Genomic DNA, 15,395 nt, shown 5'->3' with positions numbered 1-15,395 from the left:
CACATTCACACCTATTGCCAGATAAGAACCACTGGGCCACAGGCATAAGGACTTGTCAGCAATCCCCTGGCAACTAGTCTCTGACTGGTTGGTGAGTGCTTGCTGGCTGTTACTGAGCCTGTGTGAGTAGGAACCTAACCTGGAGTACCCAGAGAAATATGCAGGCAATGGAGGAACATGCAAACTCCACATGAAAAGGCCTCATTATTGCAGGCACATGCTACTATAAGTTGTTGGTGCAGTAATAAGTAATGAATGTCACTGCAAAAAACAAAAAAAAAACCCTCAGGTTTTGAATCCGAGGTGTCAGACATAAAGAGAAACCTTTTTCCAGACATATTTTCACTGACCTGAAAGAGCAGCATTTCACATTAGATGTTTGTTTTTTTTACCCAAATTCCAGCATTGTATTTTGAGAGCATATTAAACATCTTTTCAACAAGTTTTTGATGAGTGGCAAAGACCTTCTTCAAGAAAAGATAAAACACTTTGCTGTTTTGCAGTGGAAAACAGCCAAATGATGATATCCATTAGAGAAACAAATGAATAAAATAGAGTTACATACAGTAACTTGAATTTAAATGTAAACTTTGGGAGTTTTTTTTTTTTGAAAGCCATTTTCATTTTATAGCAGCTTTTTCCTTGTGGACTCCTAACAACATCCACTGTATGAATTTTATCAACAGTTGCAACCTCGCTAACATCTTGAGTTGTAACAGACTTGTCTCATGGTGCATGTGGTGCACAAATGAGCCAAATGATAAGAAGGGAGACCGAACATTTGGCTCAATGCTGTGTTCAATATAAGAGCGACATCAGTTTCCACTACTATCCTCTGCCTGGCGACCACTGCAAAAATTTCCTGGCTCTGGTGTAGACCTTTTTAAAAAATCTAGACAGTCAGTTGCCAATATGAGCAGATTTGCAGTAAGTATCCACTTTTCTTTAGTATGTGAAAAAAAGACAATTAAGTGGGAGGCTGGGAGGCATGATGTATGGATGGATGATGAAAAAAAACAAGTGCAATGAAAAGTAAATGCAAAGCATGACTGACATTCTTGTTCAATGAATGAAATGAATGACAAGATGAGTTTGTTACCTACATGAAGGCTGGAACTAGAGGTTGAAAGGTTAATGATAGCAGAACTGGTTCCATCCGCAAGCTACAACACATATATACACACACAGAAACACACACTTTCAGGTTAGTTTGTTAGAGTTAGCTTCAATATTTGCAACACATCTCAATGATGAATCATAAAAGACAATTTGAAAGTGTTAATCACTCAAAAAGAAGGAACATGATATTAGAAATATACATGAAAATTACAACATTAGACACTGTTAGACATTATCTACTAACATTTGAAGGGACATCAGCGACTCAAACACAGAAACATCACTGTCACCACTATGGAAGAAATGCAGATACCCAGGTCTAAGTCATCACTGTAGATGACCACAGCCCTAACCCCAACTCTAACCCAAGGCAATCAGAATATGCCTTTTTTTCTCCATGATATTGGTAAAATACAGAAGCAATAAATCTGTTTTATCTTCCACCAAAATACACATTAGAGAAGGATTGGGGTTAGGGTTAGTAACGGCCTTATACTTCAGAGAATTTACTCTGATGGACTGTGACAGAACCTAGATTAGGAGGACAAAGAGCCAGATTTACTAAACATGAGTGATTTACAACAGCTGAGCTGTTTTTATTTCATCGCACAGTTAGTTAATTTCAAAATCAAACATAAAAAACACACCTTTTTTTCCTGTATTAAATATCATACCATGCATCATATCATGCATAATTAGCAGTAAATTATGTGTCGCAGATGCTAGTAAATCAGTTTGAGAGTCTTTATAAAAACAAACAGTATTTTTGCTTTTATACCACTGTATAATTGTACAGTGCTATATAAACACAACTCACATGAATTTAAAGGCCAGTTTGCATTCGCACCACTCATCAGTAAATCTGGCCTCAAGTGTTTAGACAAAGTTAGAGATCAGCTGAGAACAGAGAAGGATAGAACAAAGATAGGATGGGAAAATCTGAATGCAGTTATTGTATTTTTGTGCCGTCATCACCTTGCAGTGGTAGACTTTATATTAAAAAAATGTATGGACATAACTTGTAGATATTTGTAACAATAGAACCTTCAGAAAAAACTCCTAATGACTTTATGACCTCTTACATTAGTCTGAACTCTTACTATAATTTAATTTACTTTATAGTCCAATAATAGTTATAAATCAGGATGAAAGCATCGTTTATGTTAGGTTGGGCCAACCTTGTTATTTACATGTCAGTACTCAATAAGCATGCAGTGACCTTGTTTTCACAGTCAGATCCCCACGTCCTGACAGTTCCTCGACAGTCCTTGGAGCACCTCTGCCAGGTCTAAGGGGTAAATACTGATGCCTTTATAACCAAAAGCCTGAGTAGCAAAACGGGTGGAAAGTAGGTTTGTGCTCACGGAAGATGATGCAGGTAACCGACGATGGTCAGAATGACTGCCAAAAGTTAACAAATCGTGTTAAATAGTGATATTTGGCTTGTTTCCCAACTGATTATTGTAAGATTCCTATTAAAGAGAATCTATCTCACTACTCTGTGCGATCTCTTGTAAAAAGGATGCTTGTGCACGTGCAGATCCAACTTTTTGTTTAACCAGGTTTTATGTTTGTCATTTTACTGCTGAGCTTTTGACTGCGGAGTACAGGGAAGAGCAGCGTAGAGAGAGAGACTGAAAAACTTAGATGAACTATAGGCCGAAAGAGAAAAAGATTTTACTAAATATGGAAATGGAAAATGAAGACTATGTCTGTCTCTCTTTGTGTCTCCGGGATTACTGCTGCTGGTGAAACGGTATGTATTATGGAAGTGGATAGTGTCCCAGACTTTGGAGAAAATCGTCCAGCCCTAGTAATAGTAGTAAACCCTAGTGAATTTTCAAACATGTGTAATGATTTCAAATTGGAAAACAGAGTATCAGTATTTGTTTGGTTGGAGCAATCTGAACTAATAGCAATAATTCACAAAAAAAAAATGCAGCTCTTAAATGCTAAACTTCTTTAAAAATCAGAACAAAGTTAAGTGGTTTTCAACCCATGTTTAACCAAGGTTACATGCAACCTGATCTCAGTGAATAATGTGAAGTGACCACAGCCTCCTCAAAATGCATTATGTGGTGATGGCACACAAGGCACCAGGAAAACAATGCCAATGGAAAGTCAATAAAGAGTTTGGTTGTGGTGGGTGGACAAATTCCCTGGCAATGATGTTGCCGCAAAAGCTGACGACTCATCCAGAGGTGGGTGTGAGTGTGATGGTAGCTTGAATTACACAAAATTCTCACATAAGGGAGTGGAGTCATTATGAATTGCTGTGGACATCACTGTCCACTAAACTGTGGACAGCGATGTCCTTGTAGTACTATAAATAAATTAGTTATCTATAGTTCCAATATTCAAGTATCCAATTGGACACTTGATTCGATTTGACTACAACTGGTTGCCACATGTCTCTGCTGACTTTGACTTTCATGAAGAAACCTCAGCGTTTAATCATTTTATTTTGCACAAGCTGTGAACTGATCACCATCCCACTTTTATTCTTTAAAAGTTTGCAATCTTCAAGTTAAGAAGAAACAGATGAAGCTCCACAAAGATTGATTATCAAAGACCAATTTAATTAAACAAGTTAGCTGTGCGCCAAGTTTGGGTTTTTTGCATTTTTTTTTTAAAGTGCAACGAAGAATTTCAGCAGTACAAAGAATCCGCTGAAACAAAGCTGCTTGTTGCTGATCAAATGTCACACTTTGCTCCATTAATTTACAACTTCTAACTCATCGCCCGGTCTGAATCTGCAAATTGGGTTGACAAGAGTGCAGATTTTCTTTTTTCTTTTTAAGCTGTCACTGCAAATTTATCATCCAGTTGCGTGACTGTTATTGTACCCACACAAAGCTGTTCTGATGATGAACTGCACATTTTAATTGGATAAGGGTGTTAATGTCAGGGAGTGTACACTGATTTCAACACCCGCAGACGCACTAATTAACCTCGCTTATTTAGCTCATGTTGTACATATTTTTTTGAACTCCCATGTCACTGTGACAAAACAAATTTCCCACGTGTGGGACTAATAAAGGTTATCTTATCTTATCTTATTTACCGCTGCCCTCCCCCGTCAAACACAACAAGGCAATTGAGGTTTTGCATCAGTGCAAGAGAATGGAAAAATGGTCAGTGTCGTAAGAATGAGGTAACAGCAATATATTAGAGACAGTCCCATGATGTCTCCTTATGTTAAATAGTGCACGTATTTGTGTGTATGTGTTTTCCTTATGATGTAAATGCATAAACACGTCTCCATAATGTTGATCATTCAGTTTTAACATGAAGTTTTGGTAGGTTTAGTCAAGGGTTTAATTATCATTTAGATAAATTAAAGTCAATGTAATGTTCTCTAAGTGACAGAAACACAAATGTGTGTGTGTGTGTGTGTGTGTGTGTGTGTGTGTGTGTGTGTGTGTGTGTGCGCGCGCGCAGCTTTTGTGGCGCCTGTGGGTTAAGGGATACCAAGGAGGGCCGCACAGAGAAATTAAAAAAGGGAAAAATTCCAGCAGGCATTTCAAGATGATGAAAGGATCAGTGAGGGGATGATTGGCTGATGAACCACAACAATGAAGCGAGAGAGAGGAAACGGAGGAGGATAACATGAGGATTCCCCCTAATGAGCTGCCACATTAAAACAGCTGCCAGCTTGATCGATAGAGAAGGGAAGAAGGAATGAGAAAATGAATTAAAAGGGTAAAGAGGGGAAGGCAAAAGACGGATGGAGAGAGAGAGTGTGAGAAAAACTGGGTTGACTGGAGAGGGAAAATAAAAAACAGAGGTGAAGCAAGCTTGAAAAACAGAAAGATGGAGAACAGTAAAATGGAGAGATGAAAGGATTAATGAATAGATGAAAACTGCGCAAAAGAAAGTATGGCTAAAGTGAAGATAACAAGAATGGCGATAAATAGAGATAGTAAAGTAGGAAGGAATTTAGAAGGGAAAGGGCAGAGGGATGTAAGGAATGGAAGGATACATAATGAGTGAAAATAAGGACAGAAGAAGAGATGGAGCAAAGGAGGTTTTACTGGGAAAAGGGAATAGAGTTAAGTAAATTTTATGTAACAAGGAAAAGAAGCAAGGAAGGAAGGCAGAAGAAAAACATAATTTGGTAAAAGCTAAAAAGAGCCAGGAAACTGAGCAGAAAAGAAGTAACAACAACTGATAAATAAAAGGAAGAAGTTAGTTAGACGGCAACAAAAAACAGATTTAGAGAGTGCATCTAAAACAAGGTAAAAGGCCACTGAGACATCAGCTACTACCTTGTGGGCCAATGGTCATTATGCTAAAAGGCAGCAGCAGCACAAACGCAATTAAGTTATCAAGTTCAGTGAGTGTTATTAGTCAGCTGTGTTGGCACATCTACCAGTCAAACTGGCGGTGTTCCTAACTTTAAGCCCCAGTTTGGCACAAGTTTTATCTGTCGGACAGATGGCCCCACATTCGAGTCTAGAATACTTTGGTATATAGATAAGTTCATGGTCGACACAGTCAATACATGGTGCCCAGGTCCTGTGCCTACAAAACAAGCCACAATGCTCAGGCCTCCACTGCTGTGCCTGAAATTTAGTTTTCTTGAAATGTGGTGCCGTGGATTATGGACACCACTTTTGCCATGTCTTTACACAATGTTCCAAGAAGCAAATTGGCAAAGCAAGGCCATATGCCAATAGTTGTTTTTTGTTTGTTTGTTTTTTAGAGGGAAGAGGCTTTGTCTTGGCAACCCTTGCAAATCAACCAATTGCATTTGAGAAGCAGCATCTGTCTGTAATTTGTCCTTTTAAATCCTATGGAAGCAGTAAGGGTGTAGGTAGTACAGACTTTATGGACTTCATAGAGTCCTATAAAATCATTCTTTTTCATATGACTGGGCATTTCTCCTATTAAGTTGGTCATTTTACCCTGGGAGTCCATGAGGGGTAGTTCACTTCTCGAGGAAGTCCAAAGTGGCTACTTGAGGAACTGCAGTTTTTGGCAATTAAGCATCCATTTTACACCACTGGATATTTTGCAAAGAAGGAAAGTGGCAGGAAGTGATATAAAAGTAGTGTGGGGAAAAGCTGAATGTAAAGAATGAAAACCAAATAATCGTTTTATTGTGCAGAGGAGAGAGAAGAGGGAGAACAATAGACAGAAGCAAAGGAGGAAGACCAAGCTGATGACAGCAGAGAGGGGAAACTGAGGAGAAGAAAAGAAGAAGTAATAGACATCAGCAAGAAGGTGCAGGGCTCCAAAACAGAAGTCTTGAATTGTTTTACTCTCACAGAGGAGGCTGACAGAAATCACGAGCTTGGAATTCTTTCCAGAAAACTCACAAGTCCTCTGCAGATTCACTGTCTTCAAAAGTTACTTCAGTATTCTCAAAGGGGCCAATCCAGTGGTTTTCCATGTTGTAGCCCATTAACTTCAAATCCTGCACACTTAAACATTACTGCAGAACATTTTCCAAGGCCTGCCACACTGTCTTTAGTGATTTCTGAACAGGCAACCATTGGTTTTGCATAATTACAGTTCAGAGCAAATACCAACCAGCAGAGACAACTCATCTATTCTTTTAGTTATGTTAAAGGAATATTTTCATATTTTGATGAGTGTTTACTTTCTTATCATGGCTGCCAGATGGGTATTTTAGCATAAAGATTGTAGACAAGGGTGCCAGTACCTTTACCATCTCCAAAGGTAAGAGCAAGACTTCTAACCTTAATGATCATGTAGGCTGTTTGTTCCTACCCTCTGACCTAACATACAATGATCATAGAGGCAGAAATATGCCATAAACTGTTAAAAGTGCTGAAAAATAGACTGGCCATTTTTGATGACACAATGCTATCGTAAAAGTATGGTTAAGTTTAAACAGAGTTAAATGTTGAGACTTTTTAGAACTCCTTTAATGCCACTAAAAAGTGCCCACAAACATGCTCAACCAGTGTGGTGGTCCAAGTGACAACAACCCAGGGCTTTAAAATGAAGCCAAAACACGAGTGCCAAAAAGTGCAGTTCTTCTAATGGACACATAGGGCTGACTTCACAAGTTTGTCAGTCCCCAACAGGGTCTTATGTTAAACTGTTAAAATAAAAAACATATTTGAGAGGCAAGAAAATAGTGTTTGCTTCAATAGACTATAAAGCTATGTCTTCACAGAAACCAGTACAGTGCCATGGTGACCAGACACCGCAGAAATGACACTTGTTGACTTCAAGCTACAGGTGACACAAAGTAAGCGGGTCCTGAAATACACTTTCCTCAACTTGGAGGCAACCAACTGAAGTGATTGTCAATAAGAGTGCCAGATACCACAGATAAACCTATGACCTGGTAGTGAATACATTAGCGGATTACCTAGGAAACTGGAGTCCGAAATGTCCACTGGCGATTAGGGCTGAACGATATATCGCATTTGCGATAATATCGCGACATGATCAAGTGCAATTTTCTAACCGCAAAGGCTGCGATTATACTCTGGACATGTCCAAATTCATGGGCTGCATCCTCCTGAGGCCGCATTTGTAGACCGATTACGTCACAGCGACGCGCCGAAGGCTGTCCAAATTACTACCATATCCCAGAATTCATAGCGCGGCCCAGCCAAACTCCAGTTTCCAGCAATGGCGGCCGCTACTGAGTTTTAAAATTACTCATACTAATCTTTCAGGGTCACAAAATAAACTTTTGACATATTTTCAGGCGAGAAAGTAGTTGTGTAAACATCAAATATCTGCTCGGTTTATCAAGATATCCCATATTTGCAAAAGTGCTTCGACGTTTTCAGAGGCGTCTGCTACCCACCAGCTCGACAGCTAGCCGGGAGCTCGAGGGTTACTGATGCGGCCGAGAACGGCACAACTCCCGGCACATCATTTTCAGATCACCGCGGAGTTTCGCTGCTCGGGTTAAACGTAATATATAAGTCACTTAGACAACCTAAAAATGTTATTGTTGGGCTTTTTTCAGTGTTTTGTTTGTTCGTGAGTAAATCGGTTTGGCTGAGATTAAAGTTATTAGATTAGATAAAATAAAACTTTATTAATCCCCCGGGTGGGTTCCTCCTTGGTTTTCACACAGCTGACTAAACGTCAAACAGAAAACTTATTAAACAGAAATATGAGACAGTCGAGAATTTACACCAGTGTCTGGTTATATTTTAGATAGCAAGAAGCAGACGGCCGAGTTTATTAAACTCCACCGAGACAGCGGTGACGCTAATCAGAACTAGACCGTCCAATTTCACACAAACACGCCTTTAAAATTTAAAGGCGTGTTTGTGTGTGTGTTTATACAATTGCTATTATGTTTGCACTTTATGTGTAATGTTACTGACTGCAGAGATCAGTAAGATGTGTGTATTTTTTATTTATTAGTTTTATTTATTTAATATTATTTTTTAATTGAATGACTGTCTAGTAGTTCACAGATGTCGAAAAACTGAGTGTGGTAAAGCCACTGATTTTGTTTATGTATATTTCTGCAATCTGCACATTGTACTGACTTTCATTTTAATGTTTACACCAGGGTTCCTTGTCAGCACTTTATGCTCAGATGTTTGTAAGCTAAAAATAAACTATTGTGTATGTTCAAATATACTGTTGTGATTGAAGAAGTTAAATAAAAATGTCAGTCATCAATTCATGCATCACCTCATGTCATCATAACAGAGGTCTGTCTTCCAGGAAAGAACAGTTTAAAATTAATGTAATATAGTATTGGCCATACTATATGATGTATTGCTTGTCTTTGTTTAATAATACAGAAGACAAAGACCTTAAAAAATAATCGCATATCGCATCGCAATCGCAATATTGGGGCAAAAAATCGCAATTAGATTATTTTCCATAATCGTTCAGCCCTACTGGCGATCAATGGTCAACTTCGAAGAGATACATGACAAGTGAATCGCTCCCTGTGTGAGTGACAAATGTGCCAATGCAGGCAGCTGGAGCCAATCAGTGTCTGCTAGACCTCATCCATTGCTTCAAGTCATTAAATTCAACTGAATTCATTTTTTGTTTACATGTGGGGTAGCTGTAGCTCTGGTGGTAGAGCAGGTCATCTACTAACTGGAAGGTTGGTGGTTCTGTCCCCGTCATGCCAAATAACATTGGGCAAGATACTAATACAAAGTTCCTCTCCGAGTAACTTGGGATCTGAGTAACTCCCAGGTTAGATTTTGATTTTGTCATTCAAATCAAATTGGTTCTGACTCTGAATAAAAAACCCATCACATCAGAGACCAAAACTCTACTGGTGAACCTTGAAAATGGAAAGTTTATATTGGCTGTGTGTGGTTATGCATGCTGCAAATATAAAAAACACCTTTGACAAACTACAGTTTGGTTCAGAAGCATTTCCAGACATGTTCTTGTACCATTAGTAGTTGTTGTTGTTATTATTATTATTATTATTATTATTATTATTATTATTATTATTATTATTATTATTATTAATATTAATAATAACCTTAATAATCAATAGCCCAGCAAAGCACTTATTACATGTATTTACTTATTGTTGGGCCTACTGGTAACTCTTCTCCTCCTAACACTATTTTTAGAAAATGTAACAACAACAACAACAAAAACATCTTAAACATAATAATGACTTTGCGTTTTTGCAGTTTTTGGGGGGACCACAGTTTGATGACAATGCATTCCTCCTGAAACTTTCCAGCTCCCTTCAGTCCTCAAACATGATTACACAACGATAGCTGCGGTCTGCGAGTGTGTGTTTAGCATTTATAGCGCTGCATTATTTATGTTTGCTCCCTTCAACGGAACCTCGTGCGGTCTGCCAAACCAATAAAGCCAAATTATGTCACGGTCTAATTCTATACAATCTTCTATTCACTAATACACACAATGAAACCACTTACGACTGTGGACCAGGAGGGGGGTAAGAGGGGATATTAAAAAAAATGCTTTAAAAAGACTACATTTTGTTAGTAATTGACTTTGTGTGTTCTTCAAACTGGGATGTCAAAAATCTTTGACCAGTTATCTGGTGAAAGAAGAAAGAGAAAAAAAATGAAAGGGTAAGACAGTGGGACCTGTTGCTATGAGCCTAATAGGGCTGTGTCCTGTATATAGGTTCCCTCCTCACCACTATCCTTGGCAGTTTTAACTCAATGTGAAAAATAGCCTTTACTAAATAAACAATTTTATCTGCATTCGAGTGATATTGTTGGATAGGCTCTTTTTTTCCTTTTCTTTTGTCAAAGATTTTGGATTTCAACAGGAAGGTGAAAGTCACAGCCCAGCCAGAGAATCCTTATGTTAGTGAGAGGAAATTTAGAGATGAACAGAAAAGTGTTTTTGATGCTTTAAAGGCAGTTTTGTGGCAATTATTTAAAGTACTAATTACCAGTAATTACCTACAGAGTAATTAGCCAATAAATGTACAGTGTTGTGTACACAGAGCAGGTTTAGGCAACTAGCTGATACAAAAAGCTCTTTTACCTGGTCAGACACAAGCGGCTGCTCATCATCGATGTCAATAAAAACCTCCCCAGAAATTAAATGGGGCGTCTCACCTACACGTGCCAACACACACAGGAAAAGAAGACACTTAACATTTATCATCAGTGTTAATCATTTTTGCTCTATTTTTTTCCACTGCTGTGTGCCTTACGTCTCCATCCTTCCTCCTCTCCCTCCAACTCCACAGCTTGCTCATCTTCTTGGTTGTAGCGGTACTCCTCCAGCGAGCGGATGGTGCACTGCCCAACCACCGGCTTCCTCCCAAACTGACGATTGTCAATGACTTTGATGACAATTGGCGGCATGTAGAGCTCCTCTTGGGGAAGTCTCTGTGGTGAGATGGAGGAAAATGAAAACACAGGGACTTAAGCGTCTGGCTGCTTAACGTCTATTTCTAATTGGTTATGCCACCTGCCTGCGTGATGTTGACTGGCTGTGGCTGCTGATTGCCTAAAACTGATTGGTCACCAAAGCATGACCAATCAAGGCTTAAATGGACCTTTTCAGATGTAAAGGAAGAAATAGCTGAATCTGCAGAGGTGCAGATACCATCTTTGTGATGGAAATCAGGGTACATACAACACTTTGAGTTAAAGTGTCTTGACGCATGCTCAATCATCCAGGTAAGGAAATCCCCCAAAAGTTGATTCTGTTCATCTGGACGTAGCGTTTTCAGTTGGAGAAACATTTCGTCACTCATAATCAAGTGACTTCTTTAGTCTCAGCTGACTACAGGTTCCCCCAAAACCTTTCAACAGTACCTTTGCACAACGCTGAAATTAGCCCACTGATTGAACAGTAGGATGGGAGGTCAGTTTCTTGATCATTGGATTAATATGCAAATTGTCATGACCACTGATCATTGACAATCTTACAATTCTGTGATTGCAGCCATTCCCCAACTCTGTGAATGGTACTGATGGCCATTGATCAGTTGTCACTGACAGTAATGAAACATTTCTCCCACTAAAAATATGACATCCAGATGAAAAGAATCAACTTTTTGGGACTTTGAGTTAACATATAAGTTGAGGATTTTAATATAAGGTTTGCAAGTAAAGTGACACAAAAAAAAAGATAAAACAAAAAAAAATAAAAAACACACACACAAGTTGCGGTAAACTCTGTCCTTTTCAGTATATGCCATTTTGTTCTGTCATGTAAGTGTCACTTCCTTGCATTATATATGGCTCCATTAATCTTAATCGCACACTAGAGATTTTCACACCAGTGTTTTGCAAAAACAGACTGTTGTGAACTTCTGGGAATGATGACCCTGAAGGTCCAAAATGAAGGCTGTTACTGCGTTGTAGGACTACAGTTTGCTCTGTAAAATAAAACAATGAAATGATATTTCATCCTAAGCCTTTCTTATTTATTATTATAATTATGTATTTATTTTAAACTAAAGGTACTCCTGTGCAAACACTTTGGGAAGCTGTGCTTTTTTTCAGACTTCCTCCTCAGTAGTGTTTCTCCTGTTATTTTACTGTTGTCGTCTTTTATGGCTGCACAGTGGTAGGAACATCACATTCCATGTGCTTTTATTTTGTTCTATGCACATATCAGCGTATGAAGCCCATTCTCTTTAAACAAACAAACAAATAACCGCAAAGAAAAAACAAAAACCAAGAATGGACCTTATTCATGTGAGTTTATGGAAAAAATCTAATCAAACCTTTCCAGAATTACTCACAGCTGACTTAACTAGAGCAGAAAGAACAACTTATATCTGCCACAGCCCAATAAAACAATTAGAAAGTTACTAAACAACCACAAATCTGATCAACACTGAGCATTTTATCGTCCTGTTTTCATACAGTCATCATGATCTTCTATTAAAGAGGATTCAATTTAGATTTAAATGACATGTAGCAACATATTTAGTGAAATCTATACAATCCTCTCTTGCGATTTCCTGTATAAGATCTGACTTTTGGTCCAGAACATCTGCCCCCTTTAAGTTTGCAACCTTCATTGGGTTGTACGTCTGCAGGCTTTAGAAGACAAGCAGACCATCACTTGACCTGCCAGGCATGTTCTCCCGCTTGATGCTGATACTGTAGGTGCTGCAGCTGGCAGAGCTTCTGCAACAGCTATATACTTAAATAAAATTCAACTGGCTCGAGTTCCCTCAATCCCTCTTACTTTTACAGAGAGCTGCAGAAGAAGAATCTCAAAGAACCAGCTGCATAATGAAACCCTCAAAACATTTACAGCAGCTACATCTGAAGACAATATGGCAACACAACCTCATTTATCCAAACTCACTCAAAGGTAAATAAACAATGGGCTGGCAACTGTAATCTGTTTGACCTCTCTGGCTTTAAGAAAGGCTTAAGTGAGGCTGATGATGCTAAACTCACACAATAAACTGAGAGAGCTAACATTAGGTGGTTAGACACTTCAAAGAGAAATATTTAAGGAAACTATGCCCATGACATTTTCTTTTGCTCCCGTGGCATAAGAAAACACTAACGCAGTCATCTTAAGGCCTTAATATTGTTAACATTAAATGCTTGGAATTGGTTCAGCGGCTAAATTTAAGGGGAAAAGAAATGTGCACATTTCCACAGTCCGATTGAGGCTGTCACACTCGTGCGGTGGTCAAAACAGGACCTTAATCTTGTTAACATTAAACTGCAGGAGTCAAAGCAAGGATCTGCATTTAAGGGGAAAAAAGTGAATATTTCCATACGCCAGTTATAGCTGTCATAATAAAACACGGAGGTGATCAACTTCAGACCTTAATATTGTTAAACTCTCTAGCCTGTTTGGAGCCGCTGTTAGGAAAATGTGTTTAATATTTCCATATTTCAGTTTAGGTTTTCATAAGAAAACACTTAGGTGGAATTCAATGGCACCAATGTAAACTCAGTGGAAACATATTCTCAGAGGACAGTGTTACATTCGAAGGATAAGTAACGACTGGTACGATTCCCTGCTCTGAAGATTGCGGCTGGTCTGATTAAAATAAATGAGTGAATTAAAAAACGCTCTTTGCAGAGTGACAGCGAGGGGAGCGCAGGCGTCGACGTGCATGCAGTTGGGTTTTTTTAGCGACCATACAACCCTTTTTTTTAACCTGCTATAACTTGTGTTCTTTCATAATAGCCCACTATATTCAACTCTGCAATTCCTCTCAGCCTTACAAGGCATTTTAGCTCACTTTTGGCTCCCACTTATACATGGAAATAAATTTAGTGAAACAAGAGAGATGAAAAGATGTCAGAAGCCAATTTCATGTGAGTAGTCTTGTAGTCTTCACATTGGTAGCCTGATACAAGACCCCAAACATAACCTTCAAACTACAACAACTGCCCAAATAAAGTTTTATTTAAAAAAAAAAATGCATATAGATAGACAGCATATAGGGCAGAGGTAGAGAACTTGCCCTGCGGGTGCTCAGAAAATAACCTGATGTTGAACCTCCTTAAAACAAAATAACTCATAATGGACTTGGGAGGCACAGACAGGTCCACTCCCCTCTCATTATAAATGGAGAATGGGTGGAATCTGTCTCCACCTTCAGGTATCTGGGCACCGACATCTTCGCTGATCTCACTTGGACCCACAACACCAACGCCCTGGTAAAGAAAGAGCAGCAGCGGCTGCACTTTCTCCCTGCCGGCTTTCTACTGCTCCTCAGTGGAGAGCGTGCTGGCCGTTTGGTACACAGGGGCCAAGACTGAGAACAAGAAGGCCGTGCAGAGGCTAATTAACACCACCCAAATAACCACTAGCTAGCTAACACTTGAGATGGGATGACCCTATTAGTAAAACCTGATAACCCATAACTGAACTACATGTCAGATAATGCACTGTGTGTGAGACACCCCTGATATTACCAGTGTCAGCTGGTTAGCAATTTGTGCCCTTTTATGTACTTACTTGCAGATTCATGTGCAAATGTGACCATAACTTCATTACACAATCACAAAGTCTTAACAAATATAAAACTTCTACATATTTTATTTATTCCTAGGATCCCTGAACAAGGTGGAAATGTCTGCCTCTTCAGTGGTGGAAAATAAGATGAATTGGTTTATCCAAAGAAAACTACATCGATGTTAAAGGTATTATCCCTGATTTACTAAACATCAAACTCAGCTTACTATTGACCTTGTACTACAGTGACATCCACTTTAAGAACATCCAGTAAGCATCTGTACCCTCCACCATACCCATGGCAAACATATCCACCCTGCATTTATGGTACATTAATGCCTATGCTAATAGCCATGGAAGATAATTAACTCTTATCTGAAGAAACATTCACTTTTCTAAAAATAAATTTTTAAAAATCTGCTGCAGCACACAAGGAAACCTATAATTTTCTTGGAAAAAGAGAAGGAATTTCTCTATTCTGCCATTATTGTGGTTTCACTGATGAAGATAAATGAGTAACACAAACCACAGCAGAGCTGTCCTTAACATGGAAGCTGTGGGCACTGATTACTCTGTGTGTTTAAGTCTAGTACAGCATAGCTCACCACATCAAGGAGAAGCGTATTAATGTCAAAGTTAGGCTTCTTCTTCACACTGCGGATGACGCAGCTCTGGACCATGCTGCCTCCACACTCCACCTGCAGGCTGGGGGAGGTAACGCTGGCCAGCTGGAAGCTCTTCAGGTTCCGGACGCCCCATGCTAAAATCTGTCAGGATGACACAGAAAGAGTAGTGTTGGTGTTGTCATTTTTAGACTTGTAATAATTAAATCTATCAAACTGCTCATAGATATTCAAAATTAAAAAAACAAAAACAAAATGAAGATCCTTTAAGTTTCTTTGAGTTTAAAT

General features: G+C 38.9%; 1 protein-coding gene across 7 annotated transcripts in view; it reads right to left on the bottom strand.

Moving 5' to 3' along the window:
• The window catches only part of dysf (dysferlin, limb girdle muscular dystrophy 2B (autosomal recessive)), a 107,290-nt gene that overhangs the window by 44,265 nt on the left and 47,630 nt on the right, over window positions 1-15,395 (bottom strand). For 6 of the 7 annotated variants that reach the window (XM_080903386.1, XM_080903389.1, XM_080903388.1 and 3 more), the window contains 4 exons: window positions 15,090-15,251; window positions 10,748-10,925; window positions 10,576-10,649; window positions 1,104-1,163 (listed from right to left, as the gene is read on the bottom strand). In XM_080903386.1, coding sequence (XP_080759512.1) covers window positions 1,104-1,163; window positions 10,576-10,649; window positions 10,748-10,925; window positions 15,090-15,251 — 474 coding nt within the window. The remainder of the gene's footprint in view (window positions 1-1,103; window positions 1,164-10,575; window positions 10,650-10,747; window positions 10,926-15,089; window positions 15,252-15,395) is intronic. The other variant, XM_080903390.1, reaches the window with a different exon arrangement.

This window comes from Rhamphochromis sp. 'chilingali' (genome assembly GCF_963969265.1).
Source record: "Rhamphochromis sp. 'chilingali' genome assembly, chromosome: 1".
Lineage (NCBI taxonomy): Eukaryota > Metazoa > Chordata > Actinopteri > Cichliformes > Cichlidae > Rhamphochromis > Rhamphochromis sp. 'chilingali'.
This window is presented reverse-complemented; position numbering and strand designations above follow the sequence as displayed.